This window comes from Sinocyclocheilus anshuiensis, unplaced genomic scaffold (genome assembly GCF_001515605.1).
Source record: "Sinocyclocheilus anshuiensis isolate Anshui unplaced genomic scaffold, SAMN03320099.WGS_v1.1 scaffold1239, whole genome shotgun sequence".
Classification (NCBI taxonomy): domain Eukaryota; kingdom Metazoa; phylum Chordata; class Actinopteri; order Cypriniformes; family Cyprinidae; genus Sinocyclocheilus; species Sinocyclocheilus anshuiensis.
The window spans coordinates 954,022-974,875 of record NW_015540949.1 but is presented as its reverse complement, the minus strand read 5'-3'; the positions used below and the strand labels follow the sequence as shown (position 1 = coordinate 974,875).

At 36.2% G+C, this 20,854-nt stretch overlaps 1 protein-coding gene and 1 long non-coding RNA gene across 2 annotated transcripts in view; one reads left to right on the top strand and one right to left on the bottom strand.

The window, feature by feature from the left end:
- Nucleotides 1–20,854, top strand: part of itga8 (integrin, alpha 8) — a 79,923-nt gene that overhangs the window by 19,580 nt on the left and 39,489 nt on the right. Inside the window, exons 13-19 of the mRNA XM_016488060.1 lie at nt 2,566–2,757; nt 8,242–8,287; nt 11,110–11,217; nt 14,063–14,118; nt 16,056–16,210; nt 17,585–17,722; nt 17,978–18,045. Of these exons, the coding sequence (XP_016343546.1) occupies nt 2,566–2,757; nt 8,242–8,287; nt 11,110–11,217; nt 14,063–14,118; nt 16,056–16,210; nt 17,585–17,722; nt 17,978–18,045 (763 nt within the window). The remainder of the gene's footprint in view (nt 1–2,565; nt 2,758–8,241; nt 8,288–11,109; nt 11,218–14,062; nt 14,119–16,055; nt 16,211–17,584; nt 17,723–17,977; nt 18,046–20,854) is intronic.
- Nucleotides 18,847–19,970, bottom strand: LOC107689881 (uncharacterized). Its single transcript, XR_001634374.1, has 4 exons — nt 19,854–19,970; nt 19,381–19,495; nt 19,142–19,219; nt 18,847–19,032 (listed from the first exon to the last, which is right to left on the bottom strand). It is a non-coding gene; the product is annotated as an uncharacterized LOC107689881 (long non-coding RNA).

Genomic DNA, 20,854 nt, shown 5'->3' with positions numbered 1-20,854 from the left:
CTGTATCCTTTGATTCCTTTGTTTTTGTCAGTTCTTTGGAGTTTGTCAGTTGTTTTCATTATAGAGTGAGGACATAGATACTCAAAGCCTGGCCTATGGGCGAAATTCAGCTCCCTGTGAGGTTATCAGCAGATATAACTATCCTAAACAACATGGTTTTTTACAGTTCAGATGCAGTTTCCATGTCTACACTACAACCAAGTGACACAACAGGACAAAAAGCTTTTATATTCAGAAAGGCTGTGTACACCGCTCTAATTTTGCTCCATCACACAACTTGCTTGTAGCGTAGACAGCCTTGATGATTTGTCACAGTCACACTGATTTGATGCTGGGGTGTAGACTGGAGTAGATGCTGGGGTAGACGTGTGTGTATATATATATTACAAGACAATTAATTGTGTGTCTTAATTGAACACGTCACAGTGGAGAGAAACAGACGTTTTACAGACATGAAAAAACACTGGTTCCAATAACATGCATATTATTAAATTATGCTCATGGACCAAATCACACTCCACTTTCGGCCCACATTCTAATGGACTTATAATAATAATGGCTGATAAGAATTAGATATATTTAGTAAATTACATTAAATTAAATTTTATTTTAAAATACCCTATGAGTCACTATGAGTTTGATTGACCTGCATTCTGACTAATTCTAATAAACTCGACAGGAAAGTTAGTAGATTAAAATTGGTGGATTTGAAGTTGAAAATTGGTGTGTTATTGGTGCACTATAACTATTGGTGCATATATGCACTTTATTTTAATGGGAGTATCTGAAGTTAGCATACTGGATGCATTTATGAATTTTATGAATGAATTTATGTGTAAATAAGATGTCACGATTAAATTCACATGGTCTACGCTGAGTGAAAAGGGTCTTTTAAAGAGGTTCCAGCACTGTTTTGATAATTATATGAGGCTGATATGCAGTAAGTCACACTTTTAAACCAAATGAAAGCCATATATCATTACTATTACCAGATAATTCAGTGGCCCCTGGTCACTCTCCAAGAAGGCACAACAGCGCCTACACTTTCTCCGCCGTCATTGTTGTATGCCTGTATTTATGTAACACCGTGGTCCTGTGAGGCACGACATTTCGTTCCACTGTATGTCCCCACATGCAGCAGAATGACAATAAAGCTCAACTTGACTTGACTTGATTTTCTAAAAGCAGCCCTAAAGCAAAGTAATGCGAATATCCCTGTCATATCTTTATAGAGCTTATTTCCTCAACATCCCCTCAGTCACTCTGTTCCTCTGCCTTTCTGCCCCTCAGTGGGCATCTCTGTCTGGGTCAGCAGTTCTCTGTTTTTTTTAGTTTTCCCCTCGTGTGCGTGTGCTGCTGCCCAAATGTAGGTTAATGACTTGAGCAGCGCTGCTGGCAGGAGGAACACTTGAACAGATAACCCTACCCTGGAGATTTATTGGCCATGCAGTAGTGGACTTGGACTTGTGCTTGTGCATGAGTCTGTTATTGTTCTGTAATAGTCCCTCAGTGCCGAAGAGAAAAGAGCGGTCTCTCCCTGCAGAGCTTTGTGTAAATCATCGGTATTCTTTTCAGCAGCATCCTCTGTTCTTCCACATGAAAGCATCTCTCTGTTCCTCTCCAACATATCAAACACTGAAATAATCAGTAATAAATTATAAATTACAAAATGAAGCAGATCCAAATGTATAGCACTCGGTGTGAATCCTGGTGTTCTTGTAGGTACTGTATGGAAGCCTGTTTTTATGTTAGAATAAAAACTAAATTAAACTTTGTGACTTTATCAAAATCTCTTCATATCTCACAGTTGCAACTTCATGTCTTTCTGTATCTCACAAAATGACTTTTTATCTCACAACTGAGACTTTATATCTCACATTGTAACAATATATTAAAAAATGTAGACTTTTGTCTTACTGTTTAAACATCTCACATTGCGCCTTTATCTTGCAATTGCCACTTTATATCTCTCAATTGTGAATTGATGTCTCAAAATTGAGACTTTTTATGACAATAAAGAATTTATATCAGACCTTATATCCCACCATGTGACTTTATGTAACAGAATTGCGACTTTATCTAACAATTGTTTTATCTCACTGTTTAGACTTTGTATCACAATACAACTTTATGTCTCAAAATTAGGATTTTAGATTTCACAACTGCAACTGAACTCACAACTGCAACTTCACATCTCACAGCTGTGACTTTGTCTTATGTTGTGACGTCTCACAATTGCAATTGTTTCTCAGAATTGAGACTTTACTGTATCTCTTACTATTTAGACATTATTCACCATAATTGTTATTTTTATAACACAGGTGAGACTTTACATCTCACAATCGATACTTTGTATCTCACAATACAGCGACTCAGTTGCAACTTTGTCTTAATTGTGACTATTTCTAATTTTTAACTTTCTCTTACAGTTTTTATTTTATTTCTTAACACTGATGAAGAAACAGGCTTCCACAGGTAGACTGAGGTTGGAAACAAATTGGATGTACATCTTTTATATGCTGTTATTGATAAAATATTGTTGTTCTCCATCTTTTTCTTACTCAGACGTGGCAATAGGAGCTCCGTTCGCAGGAGAGGATCGTGGTGGCAGGGTCTTCATCTATAACGGGCAAAAATCTGGGCTGATGTTACAGGCATCTCAAGTGCTGAAAGGCGACTGGGCCTCATCCGCCGTCCCAGCAGGCTTTGGATTCACCCTGCGTGGAGATTCTGACCTCGATAACAACCAGTACCCTGGTGAGTAAAGAAAAGCTTTCAGTCTCTTCCTCTCTCTGTTTACGCAAGTTTCTGTTAAGACAATCATGCTTAGGAACTGATGTAAGCCAGGGAGATCAGATGTAGGAGGAATGAAAGACTGGACAAAGAAGAAAAAGACTGGACTGAGAGATCCAGGTTGAGTCACATTGTTGGTCAGTCCATGGGTCATTTTTTTACAACTGTGTGCAAGTGTTTCCACTCATTCTTCTTCATTTCTTGGTCTTTTCTTTGTCTCCTTTTATGGAGGGATATTGTTTCTGCATATTTTTCTCGTTACTATGTTTATCGTGGTTTATTTATCATGTTTTTATTGAAAACAAGAAGGTCAGATCTTATTGAACATTTAGATACTTTAAAGTCAATCATTTTGAGACTGTGGGGATAAATATTTGCAGGTGACTGAACAAGCTATTTATAGCGTGTGTGTGTGTGTGTGTGTGTGTGTGACAGATTGTTGTGTGGCAGATGTTGGGCTCCAGATGAAGTTTCAAGGGTTCAACTCTGTTTCTTTCAGACATTCTGGTTCTTTCTCTGGTTCTTTCACATTAAATGTTAGCATGAAAGATTAATAATTGCTTTATTGTGGCTGAAACTTTTAAAGTGTTTGCAAACAAATATGTTATATCATGTGATGTATTAAACTGTGTCCATACAAAAAAAAGTTTATCCAGAATATGTCCTGAAATGTCTTGCTTTCAGGCAAAAGAGCCTCTAGTTTCCCTGTTGAGGTCTAGCAGTGTTGAAAAATGAAGAAACCGTGGCTTTATTTTGAAGTTATTAGTTTGGGCGTGGATTAGTTTATATTGATTTGAACTGCCAGAGTGAATATCCAGAGCTTTCTGAAGAACATGTTCTCACGATCCAACACACCTGCGCCATAATCTTGTTTTGACTAACAGAAATATGAATCAATTGTTTCATAGAAACTGCAAAAACATCCAGTGTGTTTCTAAAGCTAAACTCTTCTGTAACGCCTCAAGCCCGTTTCAGCAAAAACAGAGCCGTGTGTTCATTCTTTCTGTCCTTTAATCTCCTCTTTCATTTTTTAATGGCATTGTACAAAATCATCAAAGCAGATGCTGTCACATGCTTTCTTTAAAGAGACGGGAAGTCAGATGGGTAGGCAGCTTAAATGTACGTGTGTTGAGCGAGTGTGTGGGTGTTTGTTCTTTCATGGCGACAGGATTGTCATCTTAAATATGCTCTAATAAAAGCAGATCTTTTCCATACATGAAAACCTTCAATGGATGGCAAAACGATCACGCACAGGTGTACATATACACGCACTATGATGTTGAACAGACTCAGAAACCAAAACGAAAGACAGAAAACAGGTTTTCCTGTCTCTTATTCTCAAAATGGATAAATTGCAGCTTTTTAGAGATGTGATCTCAGTAATCTTTGATCAATGTGAATCTTCTAATCGGCCTCTTAGTATATCATTGAAGTGTGTGCATGTACATTTTTACATGGTTTATCACTTTCTTCAGTTCATTTAGATTAAAATCACTTCGTTTTATTCCTTGTTTGTAAGGCGCTTTGGATAAAGCCATGTGCTAGTGAATGAACATAAATGGGATGTGTTGAACTTTTTATTTTATTCTTTGAAGTCTGTCGATAAAGTTGGTTATGGTTTCTAGCACCATAAATAGTCATAATTTAGTTTTACATGACTATTTTATACTTTGTAGATTTTTTAATACGTTGAAAATTACAAGTTACTCTAATAAGTAGTGTAACTATTTCAATTAATTTATTAATGTAACTGATTACATTTGATTACTTTTTGAATACATTTCTAACGAATGTTTTCAGCTGTTAATTATTTTGAAAAATTAAACCAGGCAGGACTTTAGACCTCTTTTTACTTTGAGATTGTTCTGAGGTTAAATACAGGTTTAAAATCATAACAAGATATAGTTTAATAGCTGTAGCACGGTTTTTGAAATCAAATATGTGCATAGCTATGACAGGAAACACTGGCATCTAACAATGCTTTAGAAAAAACAGTTAATCTTAAAAAATAAAGCATATACATAAACACAAATAGGAAATAAAACAGTTATCAAGTAAGTGTCCTATTCTGTGTCCTAAACACCTGAAACATTGGTGTCTCATATTTTAGAGCAGTCAATGCAATTTGGGGGGGGAAAAATCAATCAAATCTGCATGTGTGAAAATATTCAGATGTAACCCCCCATTGCAAAACATTTTCATAAGTAACTGTAATTTAATTACACATTTTTCTCAGTAACTGTAACAGATTACAGTTACATTTATTTTGTAATTAGACTACGTAATTCTGTTGCATGTAACTAGTTGCTGGAAAGGGTTAGCTGGAAACTTGTTCGACACCAATGTTTGAGTAAGTCTACATAGATTATAAAAACTATTTTGTTTCCAAAAAAGCCTGTTATAAATCAGCACACATGGTTACCTTTCCTGTTTTTCCTGTATTTTCATTTGTGTGTGTGGTTTGGGGTTACTGTGAGGGTTAGCGTGAACTTTGTGGTTAAACACAGGGTTTAAGTCAAAGGTGAAGGGTCATTCATCATGACCTGCTTAAACAGCAGTGGAGATTTTGTACTTTGCATTTCCTGTCTGCCGCTTCAGGCATTGTTCTCAGACAGAACACAAAACAGACGCAATCACTTTGCACATTTAGAAATTACTTGATTAATTTGAGAGAAAAACACAGTTAAAATTGCAAATGGTAACAAAGAGATTCAGAATCTGTCATTCTGATGGTAAAAAAATATATAAATGGTGGAAAGATTTGTGATCAGAATTCCCCTTTACACTGTATTTCTACATTATATTACTTCCAAAAACATATGTTGTTTGTGTGTGAAACTGATGTTACTTTCAGGACCCATTAGAAATGTTTTGAGAACTTGGGTGGGCACCTTATATCCCTTTAGTGAGCCCTCCAAACTGTGCATTTACTCCCAATCCGATCAAGAACATTTCCATCCAGACATCTACAGGGAGGAGTTCGTTTCTGATTTTTTTGGAGGGGAAGAGATGGATGGATGTGTGATTGTATGCCAGATGAAATGAGAGAGAAATTCAGAGTTGGAGGTAAAGAGTGGATTGCATTAGTTGGCTGTGGTCCGGCATTTCATTGGCTAGCGGATGAAGATGACTATAACAGACTCCATCCTCATTAAAGTTTAAGTGCTTGAGCTTCTTCCATCCCCTCCTGCCATCATTCCACCTCCTATTAACCTATTCGTGTGGTTAAGACCCTTGTGTTGTGGTGGCCAGAGGGTTCAACCTGAATATTTTGAGGTTGACTCTTGTAGCGCACACACACACGTTTACACCTCACTGTCGTTCTGAGGAAGTCACTCAAAGAGTGCGCAAATGGACTTTCCAGATGTGAGAATGTAATAGATTGAATTATTCTGTCATCATCTCTGCCTCACAGATACAAGGTGAGAGCTCAGGCCTTCAGGGGGTGCGTGTGTCTGTCAGTCGGCTAGAGTGTGTGTGTGTTTCTGTCCATTGTGTTTGAGGTGTGTTTTCTGTCACAATACCAAAAGCTGCTGACTCTGGTTTACAATGGGATCTTTGCCAAGGGTGTCTCGTTCCTGAAGGCAGGACCTGATGGAAAGCAAAGCCAGTGATCAACCTCAGTGAAACAAGAATCAAAGCCTCAGTCTCTGAGCACTCATTAGTGTGCTGGAGCTGATCTGGAACATTCCTGCATATGAGTCTCTGAGTTTGCCTGACTGAAAGCATCCCTCCAGGACCGATTTGTACTCTTCCTTCCTCTTAATGCTTAGTACAATTCATAAACTGAGGAGAGAAAGAGTTCTCTCGCTCAAGTTTGATGAAAGACCAAATGAAACCGACCTTGTGTGAAGGTTAAAGTTTAATGTTTAGTTTTTAGAAATTCTATACTTATCACAAAATGTATTTCACCACCAAAGAAATCAAACATCTAATATTGAAATATATAGTCTGAGCGGGTGTCAGAATCTGATTTTTCTGCTATCGTTTATTTTGGTTCAGTTATATATACTAGTTTAATGAGATGTCAGAGATGAATGAATGGTTATAGCTTTAGCAGAGGCCACAGAGGAAGCAACAGACCACAAACACACACACACACACACTGGCAATATTTCCACAGTTTCATCTCAGGTACAGGAGGTGTGGTTTGTGCACACAGACCTGAATATTTGATGATGTTGTACGTGACCATGTTTTGTTTGGTCTGATAATTAAAACACTTTTAGTACTTTTTACTTTTAGTAAAAATTTTACTTTTGTTATGTTAAAATACTTAAATATTTATATGTATGTGTATTATTATCATACATTGAGGAAGAGAGAAGAATGGGATCAGGAGGCACATTTGTTATGCAGTTATACAGTACATTTCATAAAAAAATGAACACATACAGGTGCATCTCAATAAATTAGAATGTCGTGGAAAAGTTCATTTATTTCAGTAATTCAACTCAAATTGTGAAACTCGTGTATTAAATAAATTCAATGCACACAGACTGAAGTAGTTTAAGTCTTTGGTTCTTTTAATTGTGATGATTTTGGCTCACATTTAACAAAAACCCACCAATTCACTATCTCAACAAATTAGAATACTTCATAAGACCAATAAAAAAACATTTTTAGTGAATTGTTGGCCTTCTGAAAAGTATGTTCATTTACTGTACATGTACTCAATATATATATATATATATATATATATATATATATATATATTATGCCATTCAAATGTTTGGGTAATGTTTATGCTCACCCAGGTTGCATATATTTGATAAAAATTACTGTCAATTTATTGTATCCTTGCTGAATAAAAGCATTAATTTATTTAAGATGGATGGATGGATGGATAGATTGATAGATTATCAATCAGTTTTATGAATTCGTTTTGTGGCATTAGTTGGTTTGTCTTACTCCACATTAGATTTACAAATTAGTGATGTGGATCACATTGTTTTTATTAAACCTTATTGTGTAATTTTTGTGAAGGCCCTGGTTTATTTAAACTACATTACAACACTTCCACTACATCACATTAAAATCTCATATGGGTTGAAACTCAGGTTTATCATGCCCACTTTCATTAAGAGAAGAGGGAAACTATTCCATGTGCCGTATTTATCTTCACCTTAATCAGATGTGGCTCTGTGCACCTCTGAGTAGAATGAGATTAAAGCCTCACACGCTCTCCGTGGCTCTCTAGGGTTTCTCTATGGCTCTGTTCAGGGACGGCAGGTGATGTAAGATGCAAGACTGGTAGAATGAGAAACGGGTCGACGAATCTTTGATGGAGTCTGCTGGAGACCCAAATCACTTCCAGCTGCAGTGTGCTTTGAAGCTTTATGATCCAGCCACTCGTTCTCTTTCTTCCTCTTTCTCTTGCAGCACACATTTTTCTGTATCATATTGTGTCCATCTTACAGCTCTAAGTATGTTTCACTCTCTTTACAGATTTGCTGGTCGGTGCATTTGGAGTGAGTAAAGTTGTGGCCTACAGGTGAGAAATTGTAGCCTATACTTTACACATACCATATTATATCATACAACATTGTCAAAATGTTGAAAAATTTATATTTTAACATTTAATATGAGTACTCATAAAAAGTTGTAACTCGATACGAGTCATTTTTGATCAACTGATGCCAGTGTTATCTTGAATAGCATATATATATATATATATATATATATATACATACAGTATATATATATATATATATATATATGTATGTTTAGATTTAAAGCTGAGAAACAAAATTAAAAAATAAAAATATATTAGAATTTTTTATGTATTCTTATATAAAATTTTATATGTATATATGTATGTAGCAGGTGCATAAATATATATAATAGTGTGTTTGTGTGTAGCATCACATATTTTTTCTGGCCTAAACTCACAGTTTTCTACACACATGCTTTCCCCATTAGAGTGAACGCACAGAAAACACCTGTGTTTGAGGTTTAGCTGAAAGGAAACCTGATACATATGAAGTTATTTTTCTCTGTTCTATGATACGATTGTAACACATTTTCATAGGGATGCACCGATACCGATACTGGTATCAGTATCGGGCCCAATACTGAGCTTCTGTACTCGTACTCGTTAAAATACGCCGATACCACACAACATGTGATAAGTGCCATATTCAGACAAAGAAACACCGACAACAGAACAACAGACAGCAGAATGGAGTTATTAGAGATTAAGGATGTATACGAAGTATATGTATGCAATGAATATAATGTTAAACATTCAGTATTAACGCCTGTATAGCAGATGTGTGCGAGCTGATAAGCAAATCACGCTGAGTGGATTGAGCGCGCGGCCGCGCAGATGCGCGAGTGTCGAGTGAAAATATACCTTTCTCACAGACATCACTGGAAAGTTTGTAGTTCGGTCGGATATGTCATAAACAAGTAAGTAAAACAATGCACAAGTTACTTAACGGTAGAGAGAGAGAGAGCACGCAATTCTGTTGTGTGATCTTTGATGTTCGCTCACTTAGCACAGGCATCATTTGGATTCAAACGAAATCGTAAAAATAAAACCATTCATAGGGGCATTCACTATAAACATCATTTATTTTCAATCTTAGGCATACACGACTTTCAGGAATTAAGTGTGAAAATAACCGAAGGATATACAGTCAAACCAAAAATGATTCAGATATCATTTTTGATATTTTTTTTAGTGGGTGCAGGAAACTATAGTTCATTTATGTAAGTGAGGACAGCAAAATAAAGTAAATTGTGATAAATTATACCCAAAAATTCTTCATACGGTGGACATACTAACAGCTGTCTGAATAATTTTTGGTTGATTGTAATCCATTACATACCTTTCTATCAAAGTTATATAACATTATCAAGCTGAATTTGTTCTGACACAGTTTAATTCTGAGTTCTTGTCATATTTTATTACCATTTTCTAAACTATAGCAAATAAATTTTGGTTTGACTGTATCTATTTGATAAATGAATTTAACCAACTAACATTATACATACTCTTTTGGTTTCTGTACCCAATATTTTAAAAATTTACAAATGCAATAAAAATATTGGTATCAGTACTCGGTATCGGCCAAAAATAAATACCAAAAATAAAAGTATCGGTATCAAGCGAGTACTGGAAAAAGTGGTATCGGTGCATCCCTACATTTTCAAATTGCATAACAGAAAATATTGAAACGCCTGGCTTCATAATGCATTTATGAAGAATTCCTTAGCTGTAGTTGATAGGAGTAGTCAGCAAACATTATCTACAGACTTGTGGCATGTCTAGTTTGAGTAGCCAAGACTTCAGTTGTGTGTTTCAGATCAGGTTTTCCTCAGAAATGTTTCAAAATAGTCCCTTTTTCCTGCCTCAAAGCCACCAAAAACACACGGACACATTAACATGTTCCAGCACGCACTCTCACGCACTAGCAGTGTCTTGGTGTCAGTGTTAAAGCGATTAGCTGTAGTGGGCTCTGGTGTATTTGTGTAAGCTAACATTTCCACTGTTAATCCAGTTTGAGTGCTAGTCTCAACAGGCTGAAAGTGAGACCGGAGCAGAACAGAGACTGACCTCATGTTAAGTTCTCATTTACTCAGCCTGTCTGATGTTCTATTAGAATAGGACTCTGAATGTTTAGTTTCTGTTAGTTAAATATTCTGTAAGTGATTCTTTATGTAATACAGTGCATTGAATGTTCATTCTGTATGACTGATATCACTGAAATAGGCGTCTTGAGAAATGGCTTCAATTAGCTTTTTTATCTAATTGGAAATTCTTCTTGTCAGTCATTTTGATGTTCATGTTTGAAAACAATATTTATATTTACTTTATAAATGTGTGTTCCTGGTCTTATTGTGAACAATTCATTGGTACAAGTTATTTTAATTTTTTTTTATTATTATTATCTTCCTTTGAAACAACTTTGAGCTATTGCATATTGTTAACCAACAACCAAAAATCTATACATTTCATTTTAGTGAACTAATATTCACGTTTAAAATGCCTATATTTCACAAACAAATAATTTAGAGATTAATGAAAATGGCATAAAAGTCTCATCCCACAGTGTTTACATTGAATATCCCATTTCACACCTTACACATGTAAAATTTGTTATGAACTTATATTTACATTGACATTAGGTATTGTCATTTCTTTTGATGTTAAACAGTCTAATTAAGTGGGTTTCTAATGTTTATGTGCAGCTCTGAATTCAGCTTCCCATTCAAACTCATTACTGCAAAAAAATCATTTAAATTATTTCAGTAATTTATTATTCATTTTTGTTATAGTATCCCCGTTATATTGTCTCTCAACAATACTAGGGCAAGGCCAGTGGTCACGGTGGATGCTCAGCTGATTTTGACACCCAGAATTCTCAACCCTGAGGACAAGTCCTGCCGCATGCCCAATTCTGATGATATGGTAACCTGGTAAGTGTCAGCTACATTTATCCAGTGCTAGTTACTGAAGTATACTCTTAGCTTCTGACGCAAAGAGTGACTCTTATGTACTACAAAAAAAAACATTTGAAAGTTCATGTTTTGATTTATCTCTTCTAGAAGAAGTGTTCAGCTGATGGGACAGATATGTTGATCTTTAGTTCTGGTTAAGGGTAAACCAAAGCAGTCTGGGCCAAAGAGCTATGGCTGACTGGGAGGTTTTAAAACCATGTGGTCAATAGTACCACATTACAGCAGTTTTTTTCCTTCTCTGTGGTAAAACTAAGTGTTTCTGGAAGTCTCAGTGCATTCTTCCAAACCACACAAACATACACAAATCCCTGCATTCTTACCCCTTATGTGGATGGACATTGTGTCCCACAAGCAGTTTTCGGGCCTCGTGACTGTAAACATACCAGATCTGTTTGGCTGCTTGGGGTGCATGTGCCTGTGTGTTAGGGTTGGCGTGGGGAAGAAAGAACTGGAGGTTTTGGAGAGACAAACGAAAGAACTAAAGTGTGGAATTCTGCAATAACAAAAGAGTAGCTTAGTAAATTAATGTACAAACTGTGGTTGGATATAGAGAGAGACAGAGAGAAACTTTGAATCACACAGATGAGCACAAAGAAACAAAACAAGACAGAGAAGACAGCGTAAAGAGATCCAGAGGATGAAAAAAACATCACCAAAGTTAAAAGATTAGTTCACTTCCAGAATAGAAATTTACTCACCCCCATGTCATCCAAGATGTTCATGTCTGTCTGTCTTCAGACTAAAAGAAATTCAGGGTTTTGAGGACAACTTTTCAGGATTTTTGTCCATGTATTGGACTTCAACAAGGACCGACGGGGTTGAAGGTCCAAATTGCAGTTTCAATGCAGCTTCAAAGGACTCTACACAATCCCAGCCAAGGAATAAGGATCTTATCTAGCAAAACAATCGGCCATTTTCTAAAAAAATTATAATACTTTTTAACCACAAAAGCTTGTCTTGCATTAGCTCTGCACGCATTACAAAGTCACGTTGGAAAGTGTGACGTAGGGGGAAGTACTGACCCAGTGTTTACAAAGCGAACGTGCAAAGACTAAATCAAACGACCTTTACAAAAAAAGATAAAACAACGATGTTGGACAATTTTGAAGTTGGAGGAGAAAATTAGATGGAGTTCGCTACTACTACTGCCTATGTCGTGCACGACCTTTCCAACGTAATTACGTAATGCGTAAAGTTGCGGACAAATGCTCAATTAGACAAATGCTCGTCTTGCACTAGCTCTGCAATGCGCGTGCATTGGAGAGCTAGTGCAAGACGAGCATTTGTGCTTAAAAAGTATATACATTTTTATTTTGTTTTGCTAGATAAGACCCTTATTCCTTTGCTGGGATCGTGTAGAGCCCTTTGAAACTGCAATTTGGACCTTTAACCCGTCGGTCCTTGTTGAAGTCCACTATGGAGTAAAATCCTGGAATGTTTTCCTCAAAAACCTTAATTTCTTTTCGACTGAAGAAAGACCAAGGGTGCCATTAATACTCTGAGGAGTGGGCAGTAATTACAAATGGCAGATGGGCGGCCAAGTCAGAAAAGTTGCAGTGGGGTCAGAGCAGGGGTCAGAGGGGTCAACCACCGGGCACTGGAGTGTTTGTATGTGCGTGATTATAGGTCTACCCTTGCCACGGGGGAGGAGAACTAACAAGGCATCATTCAATTATGTATAGCGGGGCCACTTCCTCCCTCAAATATGCATACTCTCTACTTTCTCTCTCACTGTACAGCGCACACATGACTTCAGCTGTGCATTTTAAAATGCACCACTACCTGCAGGGGTCATGGCAGGGTTTGTGTGGTTAGAGCACAATGCACAATGCTGGATTCCATCAGGCACGGCCTCATGGGTATTTCGTGTTGTTCATGAGGCACAGCATCCAGCTGTTTATCGCTAATTTAAACTCAGACACGCTCAGTGCTGTGTAAGTGTGTGTAGGGGGGCTAATGGGGTGTTTCTGATTAGACATATTTGGGTTGTATGGAATGCTATGCATCGGATTGGCCCTTTGGGCCATTAAGACTGCAGTTGTGAGTCCCTGAGCACAGATATCATTACATGTTCAGCATAATGGAAATACAGTTATTGAGCACCAGCTGGAGAGGTGTAAGCGTGTTTTTATGCGCTCTCACCTTACAGCATGTTTGTGATGGAGTAGCATGTTTTAAATCCTCCGTCCTGGTTCTATTTGTGTTTCTTTGCAAATGAAGGGTTAGTTTTACACAATAACCCTGCGGCAAATGAACTGCCATCTTTAGATTCCAGTAAATTAATTGTGCGGCCCATAGCCGGAACATCCTGTGCAGTGTTGGTACTGTGTTTGTGTGGGTGTTTGCATATTAGACTTCATATAAATGGGCTTTTTATGTTATTAGAATATTTAATGACAATAAAGTATTTGTATGAGATCTTTGAGAAAGTGAGAGAATGGTTTTGAGAAAATGGTTTTGTCCCTTTTTCCCTGGCATCAACAGGAAGTCACTCTTGGGCCGATCTAATTGCTGGCCTCTATTACTAGACTATTACAGAGAGGGAGGGATAGAGAGATGAAGCAAGGAAAGGACAGATGGAAAAGAAAAAAGAGGCAAATTCGATTAAGTAATTAAATATTGAGGAGCACAGGATCCCTCAGCATCCCACGTCTCCATTCAGCTCCATCTATAAACACTCCACCCATATTAACAATCCCCTTCCACTGTGTTTTTAACATCACTTAAATGTTGTCATTGCTTTTTGGCTAAGTTATGCTGTACTAAATGACTCTTTCTCTCTTTTTATTTTTTTTTCTCTCAGTCTGTCAGTAAATGTGTGCGCAAAGATCTCTGGGATTGGTATTCCTGATTATGTAGGTAAGTGCATTAATTTTTCTGTTAATTAAATGCATTTCGTTTCAATCTCCGTGTTTAACCTGGTTCTGGAAGGAATATTCCCATTTATTTTAAGCTTTACAAAAAGTGCTCAAAGCCTTAAACCAAACCAAACAACTCCAAATATTTGATTCAAAGCAAAGAAATATTTCAAAATAACTGTTAAAAGGTACTTATACCTAAATGAACTACACATCCCATAAAGCATTGCAAATGACACACACACAAATCAGCCTTGACCATAAAATATAAAACTATTAACTGAATTTTTTAAAGAAATTACTTTTATTATACTTTTATTTTAATTCATTAAATTGTTTAAAAGTGACAAAGATGTTTATGATGCTACAAAATTTTATATTTCAAATAAAAGCTTCTGAAATTCCCATTCATCAAAAAGTTTTGAAAAAATGTATAATTTGCACAGAAATATAAAGCAGCACAACTGTTCGATAATAAATGTTAATGAGCACCAAATCAGCATATTATAATGATTTTTGAAGGATGTCAACATTGAAGAAAGACTGGAGTAATGGTTGTTAAAAATTTAGCTTTGCTATCACTAGAATAAATTACATTTTAAAACATTAAAATAGAAAACAGTTATGTAAAATTTTAATATTCTTTCACAAAGAATTCACAAAAGTTGTTTAAGGCCCCGTTTACACTAGTGCGTTTTTTTTTTTTTTAAACAGTGTTTTAGAATAAAAACGATCCTTCGTCTACACTGGCGTTTCCGCTGCATTTCAGAAACAATCTCGAAAACGCATGTCACATGACCATTCATGCAGGTACAGCCATAGATATGTATAGGTAGATTCCCTATTATTTAGATGGCAGACACGTCTACGTGCTTGGAGTGGTCGAATGGGGATTCTACCCATAGATATCTATGGGTACAACAATGAGCATGATGTTATTGTTTACACGGTCGTCAAGGATACACAGAGCAAATGTGGACAGCCATCGTTTTCAAAAGTCTCCGTTTTGGTCTGTTTACACTGAAACACAACCCCATAGTTTTTCAACTAAAATGGGGTCTGCAGCGTTTCCAAAAGTCTCCGTTTTCGAGGGTCGAAAACGCCGAAGTAGTGTAAACGATAGGCGTAACCGTAGCAAAAGTTATGCGTTTTAAAACGAAAACGCACTAGTGTAAACGGGGCCTCAGAGTGTAAGGAGACTGACTCCATTATGTCTTTCTTATTACTTTAAGGGAGTGGACTTTTACAGCTGTCTTTTGTTTCCATGGTAACAGTGACATTTGTGATTGGTCAGTGTTGCTTCATGACTGTACTTGGCAAATGAACATGGTTTTTGTGGCTTCTACATTTCAGAGCTCATTGTATATTTTGAATATTGTTTATGTAATCAATTTCTTTATGGAAAAATGAATGAGACTTCTAGAACTCTAATGTTGCACTCTGGCTAATAATGAAAGCAAATTATTTCATCATCCAGTACACATTGTCTCATGGTGCTTGCTGACAGAGATATTTTATCGTTTTCCCTTATATGTGTTGTGCTCAGTGTGAGTTTGTGTGTCTCAGCACTTGTTGAACATCTGTATGTAAGTGGCTTCAGTAAAGGCCAAAATGGAGAAGGTGCCAAACTCAGTTAAACCAACAGGCAATAAAATCCTCTTTCCCAGCACTTCTGAATGCAGGCCTGTTAAAAATCAGTGCATATGGTTTTGGAGATGACAAAGAACAGGTGTGGCTGTGTGCCTTTGAGAGTGTGTGTGAGGTACACGTTTGTTGGAAGCACTATTTGATTGTTGTTCAGAAGCCCTGGTCATTAACCTTAGGAACGTGCAATTTTTATGGTCCAAAACCTGTTTGGTCCGAGCAGAAATTGCAGGAATTAGAGTCTGTAAAGGTGGAGCTAACAATAGCATGCCCGTCTTTCTCTCTCTCTCTCAGCTCTGAGAATGGACCTGCAGCTGGATTGGCTGAAGCAGCGTGGAGCAGTTAAGAGGATCTTGTTCATAGACTCTCACCAGCACCAGAGAGCCCAGCAGTTGGTTCTGGGTCAAGGGGGCCGTCAACATTGCCACAACTACTCTGTTTACCTGCGGGTGAGCGTTATAGTGCACATGAGCACAGAACATTGCTGAACTGGCCTCGTTCCTCATGATAAATTCTTGTTTTATCTTCACTACAACTGAACCCATGGGAAAGTTAATTGTGAGCCAAACCAAGCTCGTAGTGCAACACGGCTCATCTGGACGGAATAAGCAATGTGAGAGTGTGTCTCAAAAATGAGACCAAAAATTGTGCTGGGCCGAGGTGACACAGAAAATGAACGCAGTCTTAAATGTTTCTGGGTGTTTATATGATAACACAGGCCATGGGAAATACATTTATTTGCCAACTCAATTTGACTGATAAAATCTCAGGCAACATGACCTGTCACTATGATATATTGCAGATGTAAAGCACAAACATCCAACAACATAAGAACAGAAATTAGAAACAGGAAATTATTAAATAAGAATAATAAAATTGGTTATTATTTTAGATATACTAATATATGATTATTATTATTAAATAAAAAGTTATTTAAAAATATATATTATGTTATATTATCACAAATATCCAACAATATAAATTATTATTATTATTATTAATATAGTAGATATTATAATATTATTAGATATTATTATATAGTAGATATACTGATAATTCTTAATAATAATATAATATGTTATACTATATTACTATAATATATGACAGATATAAAGCATAAACACCCACACATAAAACCTGAAATTAGATTATTTTAAATATGTAAAATGTTTATATTATTATTATTATTAATAATAATAATAATATACATTTGTATACAATAATTATTATTACATGCAAAAATGTATATATTTATTTTATATATTTTATTTTAAGTTATTAAAATGATAGGGATGATTATAGATGAATAGGATTTATTTTTGAGAAAATATTTGTGTGCATAATTTGAATTTGTGCAAATAATGTGTGTGTTTTTATGCAGCAGCATCACACTATAACAGCCTGGCAGCTTTTGTGCTCAAGCTTTTCCTTCACAAATCCTTGTGCATTTTTGTTCAGAAACATAAACATACTTTCTCATTTTCTTAAATCCTCGTAACTTATTAAATAATTGTATTTATTGTCCTTGGCTCTCTGAGGCAAGCATGCTCGTACAGCAGCTGTGATTTTTCTCTGTCATGTACAGTATACTTGTATTTTTTTTTTATTGTTTTTGCCATGAAAATAGCGTAAGATGCTGACATGGCATTAAATTAAAAATATACTACTACTACTACTCTCTCTCATGTAAAGAAAACAGATTGATGTCAAAGGATGAAGATAATCAAGAGTAGAAAAAGTGAAACTAGGATGAGAGGAAGAGTAATTCAATTCAAAGTTTGCAATCCACTTTTTTTGTCTCTTCCTTCTCTGTCTGCGTGTAGGATGAGGGAGAGTTCAGAGATAAACTGAGTCCTATCAGCGTGACACTGAACTACAGTCTGGACCAGAACTCTCCTCCACCTGGCCTACAGCTGCGGCCCATTTTGGACCACTACAGCAAGACCTTCCACCATGAGCAGGTCTGCATGCGACATGAATGTTCGCATTGTTTGTGAGATGCTGCATGTGTGCATTAATGTGTACTTTAATAATTCAATTAGGACCACATGACATACAGGATTTAAAATAAGGGGTTTTTAAATGAAAAACAAGACAACATCTTGTTGTCTGGTATAAACAGAGTCAAGTAGAGAGAAAGTAAAACATAAGTTCAATTCAGTGAACAAACAAACCAAAAAACGGAAAGAGAAGATTTTTTTTTCCCTCTCCCTTAGGCAAACATCCTGTTGGACTGTGGAGAAGACAACATGTGCATCCCAGATCTCAAACTGTCTGCTAAAATGTGAGTCAATGGGTCTGATCAGTACAGTACACACATCAGTACAGTACATGTGTGTGCCATTGAGCAATTGTTTGTGTATTTGTTTTATGTGCAGTGTTCTATCATGCACTCTTAGAAGAAACGGTTCTATATAGAACCTTAAAAGGTTCTATCAGGCGCTTCATATATGGAACCCCTAAAAGGTTCCATATAGAACCCTTTTCAAGGGTTCAATCAAAAGAACCCTTTAGGGTTCTTTGTAACCTGGAAAAAGGTTCTATATAGAACCCTTTAGGGGTTCCCATCATGGGATTATTCTTTGGATTTAATTTTTGTTTTATTTTAATTACATTTTAAGACTTAAACAGCCCATATAGCTACTTTATCACAAAAAAAACTGAAATAAGCATAACACATCAAGGTGTTGTGTGATCATTTAAGACACTTTTATTAGCGTTTACAATGACAAGCAATATATAACACAGCAATTCATAGTGCAACAGTTACAGGGATTAACATAAATCCATTTTTCTTTATTTATTCATACTAGTCCTATTTTGCATCTCACCACCAGGTCATTACCCTTTACCTTAAATAAATGTCAAGTATTTACTCCACATTCTCCTATAAACCAAGTAGTCTGACTTTTTTTTTTGTATACTGCAACTTTTGCCAATTCTGTAACCCATGAAAGATGGTGAACCACATTTCTGAAAAGGGAGAGAAAAGACTAACTAGTAGTATTGTTTTTAAATTTATAAGCATTAAATGTAAATTTTTCATTCAGATAAGCATTTAAACAATAAAAACAAAAGACCCATGACAATTTCAGCACTGGGAAGGGCTAAATAGTGCTGATTGAAATTAACTGAGTGATGGCTTTTGGATGCTCCATAGTACTTAACAAAAAGTAGACAGCAAACAGATACTTCTGGCATCTCTGTGTTATTGGTCAGTGACACATCCATTTTGATGCTAACTCTCCTTGCGATGAGTAGGCTTGACATCCTAAGATGGGGATACAAGTCAGAGAAACATTTATTAGACCTATGGAGAGTACAGTACAACAGGAAAAAGAAAGGAATCTCTCACAATTAAATCAAATCTTAAAACTTACTTGAATTAGAGAGGAGTGTGGTGTTTTCATCTGAATGTAGATGACCAAACAAGTAATGCTGCACTCCATAGTCCAGACCTGCAGTGACAGTACAAAATATTTATTTATTTATTTATCAATCAATCATAAGAACCTGCATGATAAAATGTGGAAAATAGAAGAAGAAAAAAATATATCAGTAACTTCAGATTAGCTGCGTTTCCCAAAGTTGGTACTGTGAGGAAAAAGAAATAATGTACCTTTTGTGTTATTGTTTTGCAGCAAGTTGGTCATGTTTCCTCTGACTTCCACTTTTCAGCACTCTGATAAGGTGGTGGTAAAACTTTAAAAGTGCTCTCTGAAATAGATGAACATCTACAACAACCAAATACAGTGTGTTTAGAATAATATACAATTAACGTTACTTCAGCAAAACAAATAATTATATTTTACTATACTGCAAACAACAAATACTCACAGTTATTCACAGAAAAAATCTCCATCAGCTTCTCTCTTTTGTTCTTCTTGGTTTGAATTCATGTTTATAACGGCAGGCTGACGGTGATTTGACCGAAACTTTGTTTAATCTTTTCCTAGAACGTTACATGTAGGCCCAATACAATCTCCAGGGCAAAAAAATATTAGATATAACATGAACTCTCACCAGCATTATTTATCAATTCACAACAGTTTTATCAAGATACTTTAGGGATTCATGTTAAAAATGACAAACCTCCCGGCGGAGAATTGCGCAGGCCTGGACAACGCGATAAACCACCTTTCTTCTTTTTAGCTTCTTGAAATAAACGTGTAACGTTAGGCTAACTAAAAATGACAAGGGTTTAGGTAAAAGTAATTGAAATAAGCTGAAGTTAATTTTCTCACTTACCAATGTAATCGTCGTTCTCTCGAGCGCTGAGCGCAGTCAGCGCACCGTAACCGCTGAAGTTTAAACAGCGGCGCTCGCGCGCTTATTAGTGATCACTCTCGCGAGAGGCGCGCGACTGAAATGCGGCGCTGTGCAGACGGGACAAAACTGATCAGAGCATAGATACACGTTCAAGTTGTTTGCAGTTTATGTCAAAGACAATTTTATGCTCTGTTTGGAGGGATGAGTTATAAAAATAGCCTTTTAGAATCTAAATTAAACACTGAAACTCCATCGATATGAGCATGTTGCTCGTCAATAAAAGAGCTGTATGGCATCTTGCATGGCATGATAACTAACTTGCAATCATGTTTTTGTGCTGATTAAATAGCAGACTATAGCGTGTACCTATTAATAAATAGATAAAACTGTCCAGATTGCTATACACTGCTAGTACACATGTATTTCTACCTGATCAGTTTGTTGGTATAAATTAATAGTTTGATTCAGTGTTAGTAGACTTAAGTAACACCAGTTAATTTAGATGTTAGGCATTTTTTCAGTGTACAGGAACACGTGGCAATTATTTTCTATTAAACTTGAAAGTGCAGATGTAAATTTTAAGTTTATTTTCTTCGGAATAAAGGTGTGTCAATGTAAAATTGAAATAAAAACACAATGTAGTATAATAATTTTAAATAGCCTAATGTGTAAACATGCATAAAGCATGGTTTAGCCCAAAGAACCCTTTTGTGCCAAAAAGGGTTCTTTCTCCTTATATAGAACCTTTTTGGCATAAAGGGTTCTTTGGAGTTGAGTAAAGAACCCTAGGGTTCTATATAGAACCCCAAAGAACCCTTTTTTTT